General features: G+C 50.7%; 1 protein-coding gene across 1 annotated transcript in view; it reads right to left on the reverse strand.

Annotated features, from left to right (window-relative positions):
* Window positions 1–18690, reverse strand: part of GRIK4 (glutamate ionotropic receptor kainate type subunit 4) — a 143045-nt gene that overhangs the window by 17786 nt on the left and 106569 nt on the right. Inside the window, exons 10-12 of the mRNA XM_009286740.2 lie at window positions 11849–11956; window positions 10607–10810; window positions 1328–1441 (exon numbers count right to left, since the gene is read on the reverse strand). Of these exons, the coding sequence (XP_009285015.1) occupies window positions 1328–1441; window positions 10607–10810; window positions 11849–11956 (426 nt within the window). The remainder of the gene's footprint in view (window positions 1–1327; window positions 1442–10606; window positions 10811–11848; window positions 11957–18690) is intronic.

The raw sequence follows: 18690 nt of genomic DNA on the forward strand, positions 1-18690 counted from the left end.
ATGCAAGAGAATCTATAAGAATTTAAGACAACAAGTGTTGTCTAAACAAAGACAAGACACAAGGCTATGTACGTGCTTGCATGTGTGAATCCCCTGGGCAGATTCACAGCTGCTCTGCTCCGAGCCACAGGTCCGTGTGTTGCTAAACAGCCACCACGTAATGCCTGACCTGCCTTTTGGGCGGCAGCGGCTAACCACGCCGCTGCTGCCGCTGGAGTTGCACAAGATTATTGAATGCAGCAGAGCGATAACCAGAGCTAGTTGCTAAACAACAGCATGCCTCCCTTCTCGCTCCTCCCTGGCCAATGCAGAAGCAAGGGGGTCTAAGAGCACCCATGCAAGGCAGGGACCACCTGCAGGGAGCACCCTAGGAGTAAGTAGCCTTCCCTGGGCTGCAGGGCCTGCTGATCTTTAAGGTGAACAACTGAGAGGAGGCAAATGAGAAGGACCGAGAGGAAAGGAACAGAGCCCACGCAGGGCAAGGAGCCAATTGCCCACGGCGGAGCTCAGCCTGCCACCCTGCCTGCCCCGGGGCAGTGCCCTGGGCCACTCGAGGAGTGCCATTTTGCCCTTTTCCTGCCTGTGACTGAGAAAGCAGAGGACTCATCTGCATGTAGAGCATTTGCAGGAGGTCACAGCAAAGAAAGTGATCCCAGATATCTTCCTGGCCTGATCTTATTCTCAGATGTGAGAAAGCAGCAAGGCTGCACAACACAGAGGCTGGAAACATGGCTGAGATTAGGGCATTTGGGCCCCGACACCAACAAGGTGCACCCATAGGTGTCCTAGCTCAGTCTCCCAGGCAGTCACCCCACCGTAAGTGCAAATGGATGGTGACTCCACGCCAGGCTTGCTGCAGTTGTGGAGCCACCCAGCCGCGCTGCTGGGCTGCTGCACCCATCCAGCCTAGCGTGCCCTTAGCACACCTCGCCACAGCGGGCTCAAAGCCACGCTAAAGCCACCCTATGGCTTTCGCTGGGCCTGAAGCAGAACCAGACAAGCTGACATCTACCCACACTTCCCCTGGTAGCACCGATCCGACAGGGCTCTGCTCATGGCCCCCCCCCACGCCTGGAAGTGCTGTGTGCCTGGGGAGGATGGGGAAGGGGAGCCAACAGGGCTGGGGGGTTGAACAATGGGAATCGAATCCACCAAGCTGACACAAGGCAGAAAGACAGTGAAAAGAAGGAAATAAAAGGTCAAGCACATTTGTGTTTAAATAAGAAATGAAAATATTTTTATGAGTCATTCATTTCTCTTCTATAACTAGGCACGTTTGCATGCAAATAACGGAGGGACATAAACGGTTATAAAATAAGTCTCTTACCATATGAACTCGGTAGAGAATGCTAATTCCCAAAGTCATGAATGGCTTAGAGAAATCAATCACCTTCTCCCGCTCCGCCGTAATCGTCAGCCCTGCCACGGCCAAATCGGCTTTCTGGAGAGAAAGGAGAGCAGAGAATATCAGGACCCTGAGCCTGGGAAAGGTGCAGGGCAAGGAAAGCGGCAAAGCCGTGTCCAGGGCCATGCAAGACACCCGCTCCTGGAAGATGGATGTCCCATCTTTCTGGGACAGGGCGCATTTGCTGCAGGGCAAAACCCAGGCTCTGTGGAAACCGCGGGAGTTTTGCCGGTGACATCCACTGGTTCGGACTGTGCTCCTGCACGCCTCTTCCCTGGGTGGGTTTCACATAAGCCCTGCCCAAACACACTCCAAACTTTAACACACCTTGTGCTCCAGACCATTCTCTGTGTTTTTCCTTTCTTTGCCTGGGTGTTTTTATCTCTATGCTTACAGGTTGGAAAAGCACAAAGCTCCCAGTGGGGAGCCTGCTGTGCCAGGAGCTGTACTAACAGCGAACTTCATTGAATGCTTTAAGACATGGCAAAACAGGAGCCATCGAGACAATAAATACTGTTCTCATCTAAAGAAGATACAACCTCCCCCTTCCAAAGCCCCTGTTGAACACAGCTGTCCCCTTCCAGACAAGACTGTTACCTGCAAGCGCCACAGGTAGGAAAGCATAACAGAGCAGCATCATTACCCCCATACCCTGAGTCATGAAGTTTACAAGCCTGCCAACCCCAGACTTCCAAAAGTGCAGACTGGTCTCCAAAAAATTCAGAGGACTGGCATAAAAGTTTCCAGATTGACTTGCAAAGCAAATGAGATTAGGGGGAAAAAAATAAAAAGAATTTCTTCCAATGTTAATACCCTTGTAATATAGATAAGGGATTTGAATTTTAAATATTATTTTTATTACTATAGCTCTTTTAATGTCTGTAATTGCTTTCTGTAAAAATGAAACCTCCTCCATTCCCTTATACATTTTGTTTGCCTGCTTTGCAGGATGACGATTATGCAAGTGGAAAAAGATAAAGGGGCGGGGGGGAAGAAAAGCTATTTGCACTTGTTGTCCCCGAGTTTCATAAGGTCTGTGCAGAAGGCAAGGCACCATCAGGCCCCAAGACCCAGTAAAATATGCAGCTTAACTCCCTGGATCCATGCGCTAGTTGTAAATACACCACACAAAGGCAAATTTGTGGGTGCATCACTCTTACCATGCTCTCTGACCCTGCTGCTCTTGCATTATTTTCTCTTAAGAGAAAGAGGACTAATCATCTCCGGGCAGAGCTTTACTGGGGGTCTCTCCCCCGCCTCTGCCCCCAACAGACTTGCCCACCTAAAGGCAGGCAGAGCGGAAGGGCCAGTGAAAGGTTGGAGTTGCAGGAGCAAAGAGCAGCACTGCTGGAGCCCGCAGGAAGAAGGAAGGGGAAAGGAAAGGCAAGGTGATCTGCAAGCCTGCCCAGTAAGGGGGGTCATGGAGAAGGTGATATTTCACAGCCCATGCAGGACTGCTTTATTGGACAAGCCCAGTGCCAGATTTTTGCAATTGTTTCCACGCAGCTATTGCAGATTCCTAGGAGGTTCAGGCTGGGATGAATTATGAGCTAGGGAGAATTTCTGCCTAGCCAGACATTTACCCACAGGGTTTTTAAAAGGCACCAATAATCACAACGTGGTGTGTGAGCAGTTGAGCCCTATGTAAACACCAGCAGATTATTAAGATGGGATCGGTTCATCTGTGGAACATGGCATGTGAGCAGTTTTACCTGCAAGGAAAGTCTAAAGCTTCCTAAACCTCTCTTGTCTATACTTAAAAGGGTTTGCAGGTACTATTGTCTTGGGGAGAGCTCTCCCAGCAAAGCCCTTCATGAAGATACAGATTATTCTAACAACGGATTTCTTCTCCCAGTTCTCCAAACTGAATAAAATTCTACCAGCAAAGTCATAGACTAAATATGCCGCATCAAAGGTGTTTCAGGCAAAAGCTCTAAGGACATTTCCATTCCTACCCAGAGGCCAATACAAAGGCGCTGCTGAAAGGAGCAGCACAGCCCCCAGGTTTACCCAGCTAAGTCACCATCCCTTGCCTGTCCCCACCCTCTCAGGGCTGGGACGTGGATGCCATCAGGGAACTTTGTGTGCGCTGGTTATTGCCCCCAACTATCATTGTCCTTTGGGACCCTTCCAGATCACGTAGGCAGCAACATCTTGAAAGCTGCTCCTCCCTGCAGAAAATATAATGCAAATCCATCCCCCTCCCTTTGCCTACGGAGCAGAAACTCAGCGCAGCAGAGCTGCCTTCCCCGGGCACACAGGTTTTGTGCCCAGGTCCCTTCTCTTGTCTCCAGAGGGTCTTGCCATTCCATTAGAGTTGATTTCCTTCTGCTCATTCCTTGCCTGGTCAACTTTTGTCCTTTCAGGACTTCTGGCAGCATCAGAGCTACAGTAGCTCGCAGCACATGCACATCTGCCTTCTCCTGTGCCAGAGCTCCCTGCAGCAGAGACCCGGCTCCTCGCGGCTTCAGCTGGGGGCTGTGCTCTGTCAAAGACTCTCTCTCTCTCTGCAGGCTCAGAAGTCATGCAAGTTAAGAGCTGATTTCTGCCAGCAAGAAACTTTGATCTGGGAATGGCATGCAATGTATTCTCTGCCTGCATGTCATCCATTTCATGCTTTCAACTTTGCTTCCTGATGTTCACAAAACTTCTCATGATTCACTGAGGTCAGCGTAACTTAGTTACAGAGGAGCTTTGCAAACCCGAGCGCTCTCCAGCCCTCCCCACCTGAGCACGGGTAGGAGTTCGCATTTTATAGGCTAAACAATGCACTGGGGGAAGAAATGGATTTTGCTTTGTGCTTCCGCACTCTGTCCGCAACTGGGCCCTGGGGAAAGGGAAAACAGGAGGCAACGGATGGGGGAAGAGGGGGCAAACTGTTTGATTTTCATCCTTCCAGCACAGTTGCAGCTATAAATGTCAGTGTGAAATAGGCTTAGGAAAAGACCCAGAGCATTTTGGGAGTAGAGACAGACGCTTAACAAAACACTGCTTAAACGAGGCCAAGCTCTAACTAGGCGAGAGGAAGCCCAGGTGGGCTGGTGTCTGAGATAAAAGCATGAGCTGCCACCACCATACCTGGCGTTAACCGTGGGATCTGCCTGCATCAGCAGACAGGCTTGCGCTGCCACTGGAAAGGATGTTAAACATGGGGGCTGAGCCGTGCTCCTGAAGAGCAACAACAATTAAGCAGCCTTAAGAAGCAAATTGCAGGGACTGCCAGTCCGGAGGAGGCAGCCGCCTCCTCGCTGCGGATGCTGACAAGGCTCATCTCAGCACTAATGGTGATGAATGGAGCCTGACGTCAGCCCTCAACCCGGGCAGAGAGGATCCCGTTGAAGCCTCCCGCGGCACTGGGGACCGGCCGGAAGACTGGCCCCGCTCTGGCCCCGCAGCGATTCGCAACCTCCTGTCAAGCTATGGAAAAAAAAACCACAGTGAGAAAGTCCAAGTGGCATTAAGGCTTTGGGCTGTCTCTGTGTCAAACACAGGGAAAACAAGCCTGAAGGACAGCTCTGGGGGCACAAAGCTGGGATTTCTTCCACGAGCACGAGTCCCTGACTTGAACAGGACCTTGGATGCTACATTCCCGGGGTGCATATGACAGCACCCTTCTCACCAGTGCTGCCCACAGAGCACTGACAGGGTGGCCAAGGTCAGAGAAAGCTATTTCTTACACTGCCCCCGTGCTTGGAGGGCCTTCTAGAAAGCCAAAATCAGTGTTCAACCTTCAGGACCCACCTGACCGCCAGCTATTACCCCCATTGCAGACCCGTTGGCATCAGCACTGCTGCTGCAGATGCCTGCCCCGCCGGAAACCCATCCGGATTCGGTACTGAGCACCCATCTGGAGGTGACCCTGCTTTGCGCAGGGGGTTGGACTGGATGATCTCCAGAGGTCCCCTCCAATCTCTGCTATTCTGGGTCCCCTCCAATATTCTGCGCAACTCTGCGAACTGCGAATGGACTGGATGATCTCCAGAGGTCCCCTCCAATCTCTGCTATTCTGCGCAACTCTGCGAAATAAGCAGCAGCCACTGCACAGCAGTTTGGCTGCAGCCTGCTCACCTGGGCAGCGGCTCCCGAACTGCCGCGGCAATGACAGAGCAGTCTCTCTGCATCTGCAGATCTGTCCCACGGCACGATGGGTACGGCTCAGCCGCCGGATCAATGTACTGATTGCTTCTGCTCCAGCTGCCCATCTGATCTGACAGGAGCTATTTTAGGTTGTGCGGCTCCTCCCGCTGGAGCGAGCGGCAGCCAGGTTGTGCGTTCAGATGCATATTCTTGCATTTAAAAGCAGAGCCAGATGAGGGTCACTCAAAACTGGTGTTTGGGTTTTTTTAAGGACGTGCATGAATTCTGCCATATGAAAAGTGACAGCTTGAAAGCGCTGGAGGCTGCAGCCCTCCATTTAAGCCATAGTCAGGGATGGGATGACCAGCAATCAGTGCAGATGTCAGCCTCAAGTCTGTCTTCACTCGTGTTTCTTCACCTGGACTATCTCTAGGGGTGGGAGGAAAAAGTCTGTGCCAGGTGTTCACCATGCCCATGGCAAAAGCCAGTTAACGTGAAGCACCAGGAATGGGGACCCTAAGCCCGCAGGGAACAGTAGCGAGACCTAACCAGCTCACACCACACCCAGCATCTTGTGTGCAATTTTGGCAAAATCAGCAGCGCGATGCAAACCTCTCTGCCCGTACCCTCGCTGTGTTTGCTCAACAACCCACGCTCCCTCACTTCCCCACTCCCCCTCGCTCCCCACCCTCTCAAGCCCCCCCCATGTCACACTTGCCAGCGCGATAGCGTGCAAACAGACTCCCCCTCCCTCCCTTCACCCACGCACAGCTTTTCTTGCTGAACACCAACACCCACTGCCGAGCGGAGAGCAGGACTCTGCCAATTTTGAAATATCTTCTCCCTCCTTTCCCCTTCCTGCCATTCCCCGTCTTCGGAGCAGTTGAAGGGAGAGGGCCTCTGATTGTAAAGCACCACCTGGTCACCAGCAAGGAAGCTGGAAAAAACCATCACCCCAAAGCTTTAAGGTCCTTTCAGTTCTTGGTGTTGCTGCTCCTGAGGCAAGACCCTTCCACGAGATCATAGAATCATAGAATCATAGAATCATAGATGGACAACTTCATCTCCCTCACTTTAAAAAGAGCTTTGACCACCACTGATCCCAGCCAGATTCAAACCACTGACACAGATACCAAAGATCTAGTGTTATTCCACAGCATCTCACTCCCCAAATGATCCTGCGCAGAAGGGAAGAGCAGGAGCTTGCTGTCCCCAATCACCTGCTCTTCACGCTGTGCACCTCCTCACTCCGTTCCTTCTACAGCAGCACCAGCCTCGCCCAAATACACTTGCCCTGGAAACACTCACAGATCTGCTGCGTTACCATTATCAAACGTGATATGTTATTTAAACAATGCCAAAGGAAGCCTGGGCAGCTGATACAAGCTGCACAAAACACACAGTCAGTCTGCATGGAGCATGCTCCTGCCGAGGCTGCTTTGTCCTTCCCATCCCCTGCACCCTGCCGCAGGTGAGCGGGCTGGGTCCTCTGCGGACGGGACCATCACCTAGTGCTGGTACCCAGCCAGACAGGGTACTGATCCTGGCTGCACCAGGGGCAAGTTTCTCGGAGGTCTTATAGCAAAACTGCAGCGTCAGATTCCTGCCAACAAAGCTTCCTGGCAAAACCAAACCACACCATCTCTTCTTAGCTCAGCTCTATTCTCTGGGGGCATTCCTGAGATGGGTAAATTCAGGAACTGTTGCTGAGGGATCTCTCAGACACAAGCCCATCTCCTCAGGGAGGAGCAAGGGAGCTGAGCACCAATGGCTCGCTGTGAGCCGATGTACAGGCACTGAGCACAGCCACCACGGCACTACACTACCAAGACAGCAAATACAGGCGTGGCAGAACAAGGAGAAAGCCGTCACATTGCCTTGAAAATACATTCGTTGGCTTGTATCAGACTAGCGAATTCATTTCAGCTCGAGAATGCACTGGAGAGAGAGAGACAGAAGACCAGACAACCATCAGGGACTCTGAGCCAGAGACTGTACTGCAGCGGGAAGGAGCAAGACGTAATTCTTCCAGCCCTATTGTCCCCTAAGGCTCTGATGCCAAAAAACAGGAGATGGGAAGATTTGCTGTTCCCCCTTGTTTGCTTGTTACGGATGGCACACGTGTACGGTGTCAGCCGAACTGCTGGAGACTGCAGTTGTCTGTGCCAGAGCCAGCAAGGCTAACGGAGGAAATCTGCCCCGGCTGGAGAGCGGCTTTACTCCCTGCTCACTCAAGGAATGAGCAGGGTGTTCAGCCTCCCTGCCCTGCATGCACGGAGGGACCAATTAGCTCGGCGTTTTCTGAGTTTGTGACATCTTTCACTAAGGAATGGGCTTGAGTCCCTCCAAGTGATTTCTCCCAAGCCAGATCTCCATCGGCTGATCAGAAAGTTTACAGGTTTCCTGATCTGACGACAAGTCAGGCTGCTGACCTAGCCACAGGAGTCTCTACAGCTCTTCCACTAATCCCCCAAGCCATCCCCTCTTCCTTAGCTCTTAATTAGTTTTGCGAGCAGGTCAATAAGATATGTACTGGTGAATTTGAGTCAACAACAAATTTATGTTTATATAGCAACCTTCTCAATCATATCATAGTGCACAATTAGCTGTAATAGAATTTCCAGTACTTAAGAATAAATCAATAGCTGGTTAATTTAGAAGCAATAAAACGAAACACTTTGCCCATATAGACTATAGTCGCTCTGAGGAGATTCCCCCAGTGCCACAGCGGGATTACAGAGACAAGAAAAATACTGGAAAGGTATTGCATGGAGCTGGATAATTTTCTGACCTTCTGGTCCTGCACGCTAAGTGCATGTGAGTCAAACCTCACTTTCTGACAGCTGATCGGGGTCAAGAAAGAGTCTATTTCCTACAATAATACAGCACTGTACAAAGAGACAGGCACAGAGCTTTTGTTTTGGGTAGGATTTGGGAAGTTTTGACCCATGTGACAGGTTTGCCCTCTCTGTGCTAATGGCTGTATGGAGAAAAGTGCCTAAGGAATAAATCCACTGAAAGAAGAACACGTGTGCCCAACATAAGATCTTTTGGCTCTTCTGCTTCGAGTGGTCCTGAAGAGGTACAGGGGATGAACAAGGGCTGGAACCGAGGACAAACCCCACTGACAGTCAGCCCCCAAGGAAGGAGAGGAACCCCTTGGGCTCTGAAATGACCTCAGAATGCAACGTCCCAGGCAGCCCTGAATAAACACAACAGCATGCACACGGCCAGATCTGCGCTGGCTGACCTGATCCAAAGTGCCAATCCCTGGGACTGATCAAAAACTCACTGAAATCATTATAAAGACTTTAAAGCATCTAGAAAGAACAAAGCAGAGAAAGCTTTTTCTCTTCTCCAATTTTTGATTCAGCCTTGCCAGCTCTGTCCTGCTGAAGCAGAAGTAAAAATCCTCCTAAATAAGGCTCGAGCTGCAGAAGAAACAAGTGGTTTCTATCTGAAGATGAAGTTAAAACACTTATCACTAAAGAAAAACAACCCTCCAGAAGCTCCCATTTAATGGAGAGGCACTGCCAAGGTTAGTAGGCCAAAAATTTGATGGCTGTTCCCTTCCTTTGTTTGCATAGATCACACGCTGCTCTCTGCGCCTTCCTTCTTGCCTCCCAAAAGAAACGTTGCAGAACTGTAATTGTGTGTGTGTGTGTGTATATATGTATATATACACAGAGAGATACGTATAAAAACTATGCCAATAGCCCAGAGCATTTCCAAACAACTGTACAGAAGGCTCTTCAGAAGAAGCAGATGGAGGTGGGATCTCAGCTGGTGTCAAGAGACATCGCTCCGCCGGGGAAGGGCGACCCAGGAGATAGGGCACTAGCTCAGGAGGGATCTCCAGTCCATACCGTGCCCTGTCCCTGACCCTCAGCAAGTCTTTTAGACCTAGAGTTGTCCCACCTGACTTTAGATACTCAGTTGAAGCTCCTAAGGTAGGTAGGACGAGCGTCAGCCAGGCCCCCTTTGCCATCCAAGGAAAGCAGCAGACAGATACTGGTGGGCATCTTCTAGAGATGCTCGCTTGTCTCCCACAGCCTGGAGGAAAGCTGTGGCAGGAGTCCCAGACCCCTGCCTGGAGCCACAGGGGATGGATTCGGGCCCTCATTCCTCCACTTTGCAGGAGGGTTGCACCACTGTTGTGAGGATAATGATGGGGTGGCTCAGGGGCTCCTCTCACACAGTGGTGTGGATTATCATAAATACACCTCACTGCAGAATTGCCACCAGCTGAGAAACTGTCGCTGGGTTCTCACAGGCGCTTCGGTAATAACAAGGCAGGGTAGAAATCGGTGAGTGAGGAAGTACTGGTTTAAATAACATCAATCTTAATGTTAGCTTTGCCTAAGCCTATTTTACTAAGGATCTCAGAGCATTTCAGAGCTTCAGGATCCCTGGGGAAGGAATACCTTTAGCTGCAGAGGGAAAAAAAAAGCGCAGGGAGGGGGCTACAGGCTGACTGAGCACATACATACGCAGAAGTGTTGTCAAACCCAGCAAAAGCATTCAGCTTTCAGTCTAGCTGCTGTGCAGCAACATGGCGAAGGAGAGCCATGAAAAAAATCTCGATCCATGCATTTCAAGCAAACAAAAACGTTCCTCTCCAAAAACAATACTCAAAGTCAAGGAGCTGAAATGAATCTGCCAAAACTTTTCTCGATAGAAATGCGATTCTTGCTTCCCTCCCAAACAGTGTGTTTTTCTAAGTTTTCTTCAGCTTCTACCAACCCCTGCCAGAGCCTGCATATTTTCCTGTTTCAAGTTTTCATTAATTTTTCCACTGGGGAAAAAAATAACCCATTCTGTATCAACAAGCCCTTACACAGGGACCCCGGAGTCCAGGCCTCCCTTCCAACAAAGCGAGGACCCCTGAGAACACCCAGGGGCCCTAACTCCTGCTCTGACTACTTCACACGCTGTCACATCGACACAACAAATATATTTGCCATTGGGAGAACACATTAAATGGAGATCTTCTGGCCAAAATCTCACAAGTGGACTAAAACCCCCAACCATCCTTATCATCCTGGAGCACTTAATAAAGCATCAGGGCTTTTCATTGCCAAGTCCCACTAGAGCACAGTTGAAAAGAGCAGCTAATTCACTTACCCGAGCAATCAGCTCCCCGACCATCCCTGTCCACGTGCCGTTTGCCTCAGGGACTCCATACACACCATCGCCAACGAGGTGGATCTTGTAGTTGAAACGCAGGATCTCTGCCAGCTCCTTCAGCATGTCCACGCAGAAGCCCTCGTAGCGGTCATTGCCTTCCAGCTCCTGATGGTTCCACTTCAGCATTAAGTAAGGGTTTTCCTGCATTGAAACTGGGCAGCTGTCATTCCCATCTTAACCGAGGCATCCCACCAGCACAGCGCCGAGCATGGGGCAGAGAGGGCAGTGGGCTCCCTGGCAGCACCGGGATGGCAGAGGGTCTGATAAGGGGCACCCAAGCCAACCTCCCGCCCCGATATATCCCTCTCCACCAGGGTATAAAAGATACGGAAAGCTGGTTTGATCTCTTGGAAACCCAAAGTGGCGTAAAGCTAGCAGAGCTGTTTCTACACTGGTATTCATTGGCCCCTGCTGTGTCAGGGACGTGCTGGAGGTGCAGCAGATAAATCCCAGTTTAGGATATGAAGCAGAGCTAAGGGATCATGCTTTGGGGGCTGTTTCCAACAGGCATATGCCAGAGCAGCCCAGTGATTGCTCTGAGTTACGGCAAGACATACAGATCCCAGCCTCTCTTGGCATATAGCCACTTCTACAGTTTGTCCCTCTTTTCAGCAAACTTTGTGGGACATGAGGAAACACTGCCCAGAGTTCTTCAGGATTTTGAGTGTCTTTAAGGAAGGAGCAGAGGCTCTGGAAAAAATCATGGGACAGGCAACACCTGGAAGGGGAATTTGTTGAATAAGGACAGTGGTGCCTGTAGATGTGGAGTCTTGGTTTATAAAAGTTGTACCCATCTTAGCCAATTTTGGTAATTTTGTAGGTAGAAGGGGCAACTGTCCCTTCCAACTTACCAGCTGTACGCAAAACAAGAACATCATTCAGAGATGAATGTAAAATGGAAACTTATCCCCATCCCAGCCCTCTCCCCAGCTGCTTCTGAACTCATCAAATATCATTTCCATATGAAACATCAACTTGAGTTTAATTACACTGTCATGAATTGTCCTCAGTGCTGTAATTAGAGATTTGATCGTCTGTTCTTTATGAAATCAGTGTGCGATGCTGCATGCTGGGGGCCGAAGGGGGTAGGAAGAGGGAATAATATTCTAGCTGATTGACACCCCTAAGTGTTGGGCTGGCGAAGAGCTAATGGGAACTGTAGGTGACCCCCTCACTTACCAGGATGGTGGTGACAATGAGTGTGGTGTTGAACAGACTCTCTGATATGTTGGAGGAGAAGATCCTGTTGTCCATGCTGAGTCCTTCAGAAACATGCCAGTGGCCGATCTGGAGCAATAAACAGCACAATAAGTGAATTTACAGGGCAAATTATTGTACGCACCCGCCATATGGCTCCAGTGACTGACAACCATCAAGCTGGCCCTGGAAGCGGTGTTTATGAATGCTCCATTACCTTTACAATGCACCCCTGCAATGGGCCAGCAGAGAGATTAACCCACTGGTGCACGGCCCCGGCACACCCCCACCTACGTGACAACGCCAAAAACCTGTCCCTGCTCACGGCAGGCGCTGCCTTCCCACGCGTCCTCCCTGCAGCTGCGGCAAAGCCCTGCACCAGGAGAGAGCTGTGTGGTGGGCAGCTCCCTGGGGCTTGCAGCGGCCAAGCAGCCTTCTGCTTTGTCCCCAGATGCCACCAAGACGGGTCCATCTTACCCAGCAGCCCCCACGCAGCCAAATCTGCAAGCTCGTCCCTCCCAGAGCAGTGTGGCTGGGAGCCTCTGCTGTCCCTCACACTAGGGCATGGCAGCTAGGTCACGGCCACAGGATGAAGACTTGGTCGTCACTCGCAACCTGGTGCATTTTGGCAGACCCCTTCACCTCCTCAGTTCTCTGGAGGTCAACTCCTAAAGGGGACAAGGGCACAGCGGCGCTTCACGGGAGGCTGCCGGAAAGGCAACGCTGTAGCCAGGGTTTGGCTCAGCTGCACCATCCCGCAGTAAGACCCAACCACCAGCACACACGGCAGGGTCAGCGCTACACCCAGGTTTGATGACACTGAGCTCTTCACATGGGCGCCATGTGTTACAGACACGGCTCAGAGGAGCTTCAGGAAGTGCTGAAGTCTCATGATTTCACAGTGAAAGCTCAGAAATGGGGAGACTGGGTTCCTGCCTCCAACTCCTGTCCTGCCTTATGCTGTTTCTGTAAATTTGAACAAAGGTTTCACCTGCCTGAAAGCAAGGAAAACCTCCTGCTGTCCTCCTGTGAGCGTCACTGTCATTAGTTAAAGGCTGGTATAGGCCACTGTGAGTTCCTTGGAGGGAAAAGCCACTTCACAGGGAATATCACAGCATTGCAGCTTCCCTTGCAATCACCAGAGCAGCAGCACCGACATGGGGCAGACTCCTTCCAGCCCTGACCAGCAGCTCCACCTTGGTGGCAGGTAGTGAAATGAAGCCAGGTTCTCAGCGGTGCTGCACCATGGCTCATCTCCTCTATCTGCTATAATGGATGCCAACTACTATGATTAAGTACCTCCAAACCCTTTGATTAGGCTCATCACACCCAACAGCTCCATGGACAGCCTAATTCACCCATCCAAGCATCAATGTCGCTGCAGCAAACCTAATTCCCACAACGAGTGGCAGGGACCAGGCCCCCAGTGCTCAGGAGGACATTGTGACTCAGCTGTGACACAACGCAACCAGCCACTGCCTTCAGCCAGGGGGAGGAATATTCAGCAAAACCTAATTTTAACTTCAAGAGCCTAATCTCCCTCCCTCAGAGCTCTGGGCAGAGAGATCAGCACCTCCAGAAGCTTGTTCAGAGCGTGCAAATTAGACTCTCGCTCTCTTATGCTCCCTAAAAGAGCCTCTGTTTTTTCTCATGGATAAACTGGCGGCTGAGGGAGGCCAGCTCCCTCCGAGACCCCTTCTCTCTCCTTTTTCTCCTGCAAAGCCTCTCTGCCCCCGTCAGGTCCCAGCCCTCTGCATGCTGGATTGCTGGCCACAGCCTAAGTCCTCTGACACCACTGAAGCGAGCTGCTGCAACCCTGAGAGGTAGTGGGTGACCCCAACGTGCAGGGGTGTCTTCATGGCTCCGCTGTAGCCATGGTGCCAGAGCAAATCTGTTCCCAGTTCCCTCACACTGACACGAGCCGTCTTGGGTGCTGTCGGTCTAAGGCAGATTATCCTTTCTCTGTGCCACGGTTGTCAGGGTGGTAGGAACAAATCGATTTCTCTTCCGTCAAAGAGTAATCTTATTATGTTCAAATAGGTGGGTGGAAGGTGACACAGAGCTACGGGCCAGGCGGGTACACGTCCACGGAAATGAATGGGAGGCACGCTGATTTGCACCACTCCAGGATTGACTCCATGCACTCAGGCGCTTTTCTTGGCAGTGCTTTGCCTCTGGCATGACTGATGGCTCAAGGACTTCAGAGTCACTTCCCAGCTCGTGCACCTGAGCCAAACACAACCTGAAACTGCAGCCCTGCTGCTACACTGTCAGCAGACTGAATTGCTCTGGACGTTGAGGAAAGGGCCAAGTCCTTTCTTCTCCTGGCTGTCGGTGCAAATCCAGCCCAAGCGACTGACAAGCCATTACAAAGGCAGCCATCTGCGAGGAGTCCCAAATCCAGTCTCCTCATCGCTAGGCACGAGGAGCAGTGGGAAGTGCAAACAGGACAGCTTACACTCGACGGCTCTGCAGAACGAAAGCAGGCAGGGAAAGCAAACGACAGTCATGTGCATGTCTGCTCTCCTCCCTGGCTGGATTCGAGGCACCGGGATGCAGCAGCGCAGGCAGAGCCAGTTGAGTCTCTGGGGGGGGGCTTGTTTATTCTGCGCATAACACAACAGAGATTATTCCTCCAAGCTGTCAGCCCAGCCCCTTCTCCAACATTAACAACGCTCTGCTAAAAGCACCTGTCACGGCAAGGACCTCTGAATGTGTTGGAAGCATTACCTCTTGGAGTCTCCCCACCAACAGGAGAGGCACTGGGGGGTTATTAGCTTCACCTGACAGACAGGGAGATGGAGGCACAGTGACGGTGTGTCAGAGCAGGCTGGGAGCAGATCTTGGGCATCCTGTTCTCTTGACAGCTTGTTGTGGCTTAACTACCATCAAGCTCGTAGCATCGCGGTGACATTGTAGTGCAGGACTCATCTCTGGGAACAACAGTCCCAAATTGGGAGATTTACCATGTACTTTGTGGACAGGGAGTCCTTGAAGCACAGCTTTATCTGGCCTGCGCAGGGTCTGCATCGGTGTGATGGGATAGATTTATCCCAGCTGTATTCCTCAACTCTGCACAAAGGTGCTTGCCTCTTGCTGTGATTGCTAAACAACAGACTCTCTGCAGCAATTGCCTCTCTGAGCGAGTGATCAGTCATAAACATTGCCTAATTTTTTTTCTCCCAGATTTCACAACCAGAGATTAGTGACAGATTAACTTTAATTTTAACAGCCCTCACTGTTCTCAAATTTGTCCCTCCCCTGCTGGCATATTGAGACTAATTGACTGCCTCCTCCTCTGACAGCGCAGTGGGTTTGACCTTGCTTTTAACACAGCACCAAAGCCAAATGCTCCCATGTGCCGGGGTACTTCCACCCCATCCTGGCTCATACCAAGCTCACCACTGTCCCCCTCACAGTATGATAAAGCTGCTAATTGACTCCTCACGCTGTTCGCTGTTTCTGAAGCGTAATGTGTCAGAAGATGTCTAGGATCCTCAGATCTCTCCCTCTCTTGCAAGATGGATGTCAAGGTGATTTTAATCATCTCTATCTACGTATAAAGAGCCTCTGAAAAACAGAAAACATATTCATCTGCAAAATGTGTTAGAAAACGATCAAATGCCCTACAGGGACACGGATAAGACGATCCTGTTGTTAAGGTTCTGGACTAGGACTTAAGAGTTTTTAGGACTCGGGATTTTTTAGTAGCGGATATGATTGGTCTGTATAAATACACCAGGTGGAGGAGGTCCATAGCAAAGAGGTAGAACAGCTTTTGAAGCTAAAATGATAGCGTTGGCACAAAAATAAATAGATATAAACCAGCCAGAAATAAACAGGCTGAAAATTAGAAGAGAGTTTCTAATGATCAGAGGAGCTGAAGTGACGGCATACCTTTCCCAGAAGAGCAGCGAGGGCAACACAACCACCTGGTTGCAAGTTGGAGCTTGATACCTTTGCAAGGGGGATTGTGCACCCTCGTGGCAGGTGACAGCCCGTGGCCTGGATGGAGAAAGTTCCCTCCATGTCCTCATGCTGTGTGGTCCCACTGCAGACCCCCACGATGTCATCTCTGCACCTCCTTGCACTCAGCCCCTCTGCCTCCGCCGTAGGGAGAGCCAGCCCCACTCTGCCCGTCCTGCCTGCAACACCTGCAAGCACCTCGAGTCAGGAGGTCTGTCTTGTTATATGTCCTTGTTATAGGCAGGGAGCAAACACACAGTTGCAGTGCGAACCAGCCCAAAGAGCCTCGAGCCTGGAATAAGCAAGGAAGTGCCATTGCTCGTGACACTGCCCCATCCCCACAGACAGGCAAGGTCCCTCAGATTAGCTGCTCTGCAAAAGGCGTTATTTGGATCGGTGACGCTTAAAGATTTCACATCTCCGTAGAAAATCACCAGCGGCTAACGTGATGCAAGTGGGGCATTCCCAGTTCACTCCTTCAATCCTTCAGCTCCTCTGTTCAGATGCAGCCACGTTAACGATCCCTGGGCTTTCAAGCTCCTTGTGGCACGAGATGACAAAATACCACTCAAGCTAATGATTTTAATGAAGTCTTCTGCTCAATGCCCCGCAGGCCTGAATGGCAGCTGATGGCAGGGAGAGATGACATGGCAAGACCTCTCCATAAGCTTCAGAGGCACCACAGGTACTTACCACCCCCACTCCTCAGCTAAAAATTAAGGTAAAGACAGCCCTGAATACAGGTGTCTTAAAACAGGCAGGAGACCGCCACTGCAACAAACCCAGATACCTTCTGGGCTCTGATTAGCAAGCGCTGTCCTACAGGTTGCTTTCATCACCTCGCCTTCCTCCGTGTCCCCAGGAAAAGGAAGGAGTACAAAACGCTATCATCTCTCATCAAGTCTGCATTTGGAGAGCCCTGTCGGCACTAACAGGAAAGAGACTGTGCCAGGAGGAGATACAATTAAGTAGGTACTTCGTACATGGTGCCTTCATTGGCCTGAAGCGGAGGGAATTCGGGGGCATCTGGGGAGGGAAAGGGAATAAAACAAATGAAGGAAAGCCAGAGGACACTGCACAGGTCTGCCACGTGGCTGGCACTCCTGAAGGACACTACTGCAAGATTGATGCCAGCAAGGCAAGCAGGCAAAAGCTTCCTCCACAGAAGTTAGCATGGGACACAGAGAGCACCAACTATTAAAACCTGTACAACCACAGGACACGCACACAACCCACCCGAGGCCACGCACAAATGAAAGAAAGCCAGAGGACACTGCACAGGTCTGCCACGTGGCTGGCACTCCTGAAGGACACTACTGCAAGATTGATGCCAGCAAGGCAAGCAGGCAAAAGCTTCCTCCACAGAAGTTAGCATGGGACACAGAGAGCACCAACTATTAAAACCTGTACAACCACAGGACACGCACACAACCCACCCGAGGCCACGCAGCAACCCCAGCAATCCCCTTCCTCCCCAGACGTCCCCTTCAGACAACATGATTGGCACCTGGCATAGCCCAGTCAGGACGTGATGGTGGCACGCACTGAGTTCACCGGGTCCTGGGGGGCAAAAGACATTCAGTTCTTGGCAGGATCCGTCCCTGAACTCTTGCTGGGGGTAACAGCTAAAGAGGAACAAGCCCCATCGAGACTGATTAGCCACTTCTAAGTTAAAAAGGTTTGATGCGGTGGGAATTGCAGAGGGTCTCAGAGCTATCGGCTGGTAACTCATCTGTATCTCATCAACATACCAATTAGACACCCCCGTCACTTCCACTGCTCTGTCTCAGGACACCAGCAGAGCCTTTAGCTAAACGGCGACTAATCAGCCGCACCTAGGACCGGGCAGGAGCAAGGGGTCACAGGCAGAGCTGGGGACAACCTGACCATGGCAGGGCTCCAGCCCCGACAGCGGCTTCCCCTGCCGCTCCTCTGCACACTTGCCTTCCCTGGGGCTGTATCAATCACAGCCCCTCTTCATTTCCTTCTCCTGTTAAGCTGCCAAACCTTAGCTCTTGGTTTACTGCAAATCACTATGCTGAAACCAGAGGGGTGTGCTGCAATGTTTTTTAAAGGGGCAAAGAAAGGGAAAAAATAAAACGATGACATTTACAAACTCAGTCCTTGTCGGATCTATGGATCACCAACACATTAATGAGTCTGTGCTTTATCGCGCATCCTATGAACAGAGAGCAGCTCTCATATGGCTGAGGAAAAATTTCCACTAGTTAAGCTAAATCAGGAAAAGACACGTTTGGTGCATTACATAAATGTATTAAAAATTGGATGTCAAAAAGCCCTGTCTCTCCTTGCCCAAAAGCAACAGCAAGTTAGAAAATCTAAGTGTCTCTAATTTGTTTGCTGGCTGCATCAGCTTCAAAATTTGGTGAATTCTCTATCAAAGCTGATGAGCTGGAAGTCCCAGTGGCTTTCATAGATGGAAGGAGAGAGAGGAGGAGAGAGAAAGAGAGAGAGGGGGAAAGAGAAAGAGAAATGGGCAGCGAGCATGAGCTTGATTAAAAATAAGGAGGGAACAGAAGTGTTTCAAACAAGAGCCTGAGTAAATCAGTTAATATAACCCTTGGGAACAGGATTGTCTCCAGGATGTGAATGTCTGTTCCTTACCCCATCCCCTCACAGTGGGTTTAATTAAATGATTTCTAATGATTTATTTAGCCATTTTAGTAGCCTGGGAGGAATACAGAGAAATTGTCCAAGCAGCCAGGGATCAGGTTAGGAAAGCTAAAGCCCTGATAGAATCAAATCTGGCCAGGGACATCAAGGGCAACAAGAAAAGCTTCTATAGGTACATCGGGGGTAAAAGGAAGATGAGGGAAAATGTGGGCCCTCTCCGGAAG

The sequence above is a fragment of the Aptenodytes forsteri genome, unplaced genomic scaffold, assembly GCF_000699145.1.
Source record: "Aptenodytes forsteri isolate BGI_AS27 unplaced genomic scaffold, ASM69914v1 Scaffold760, whole genome shotgun sequence".
Classification (NCBI taxonomy): domain Eukaryota; kingdom Metazoa; phylum Chordata; class Aves; order Sphenisciformes; family Spheniscidae; genus Aptenodytes; species Aptenodytes forsteri.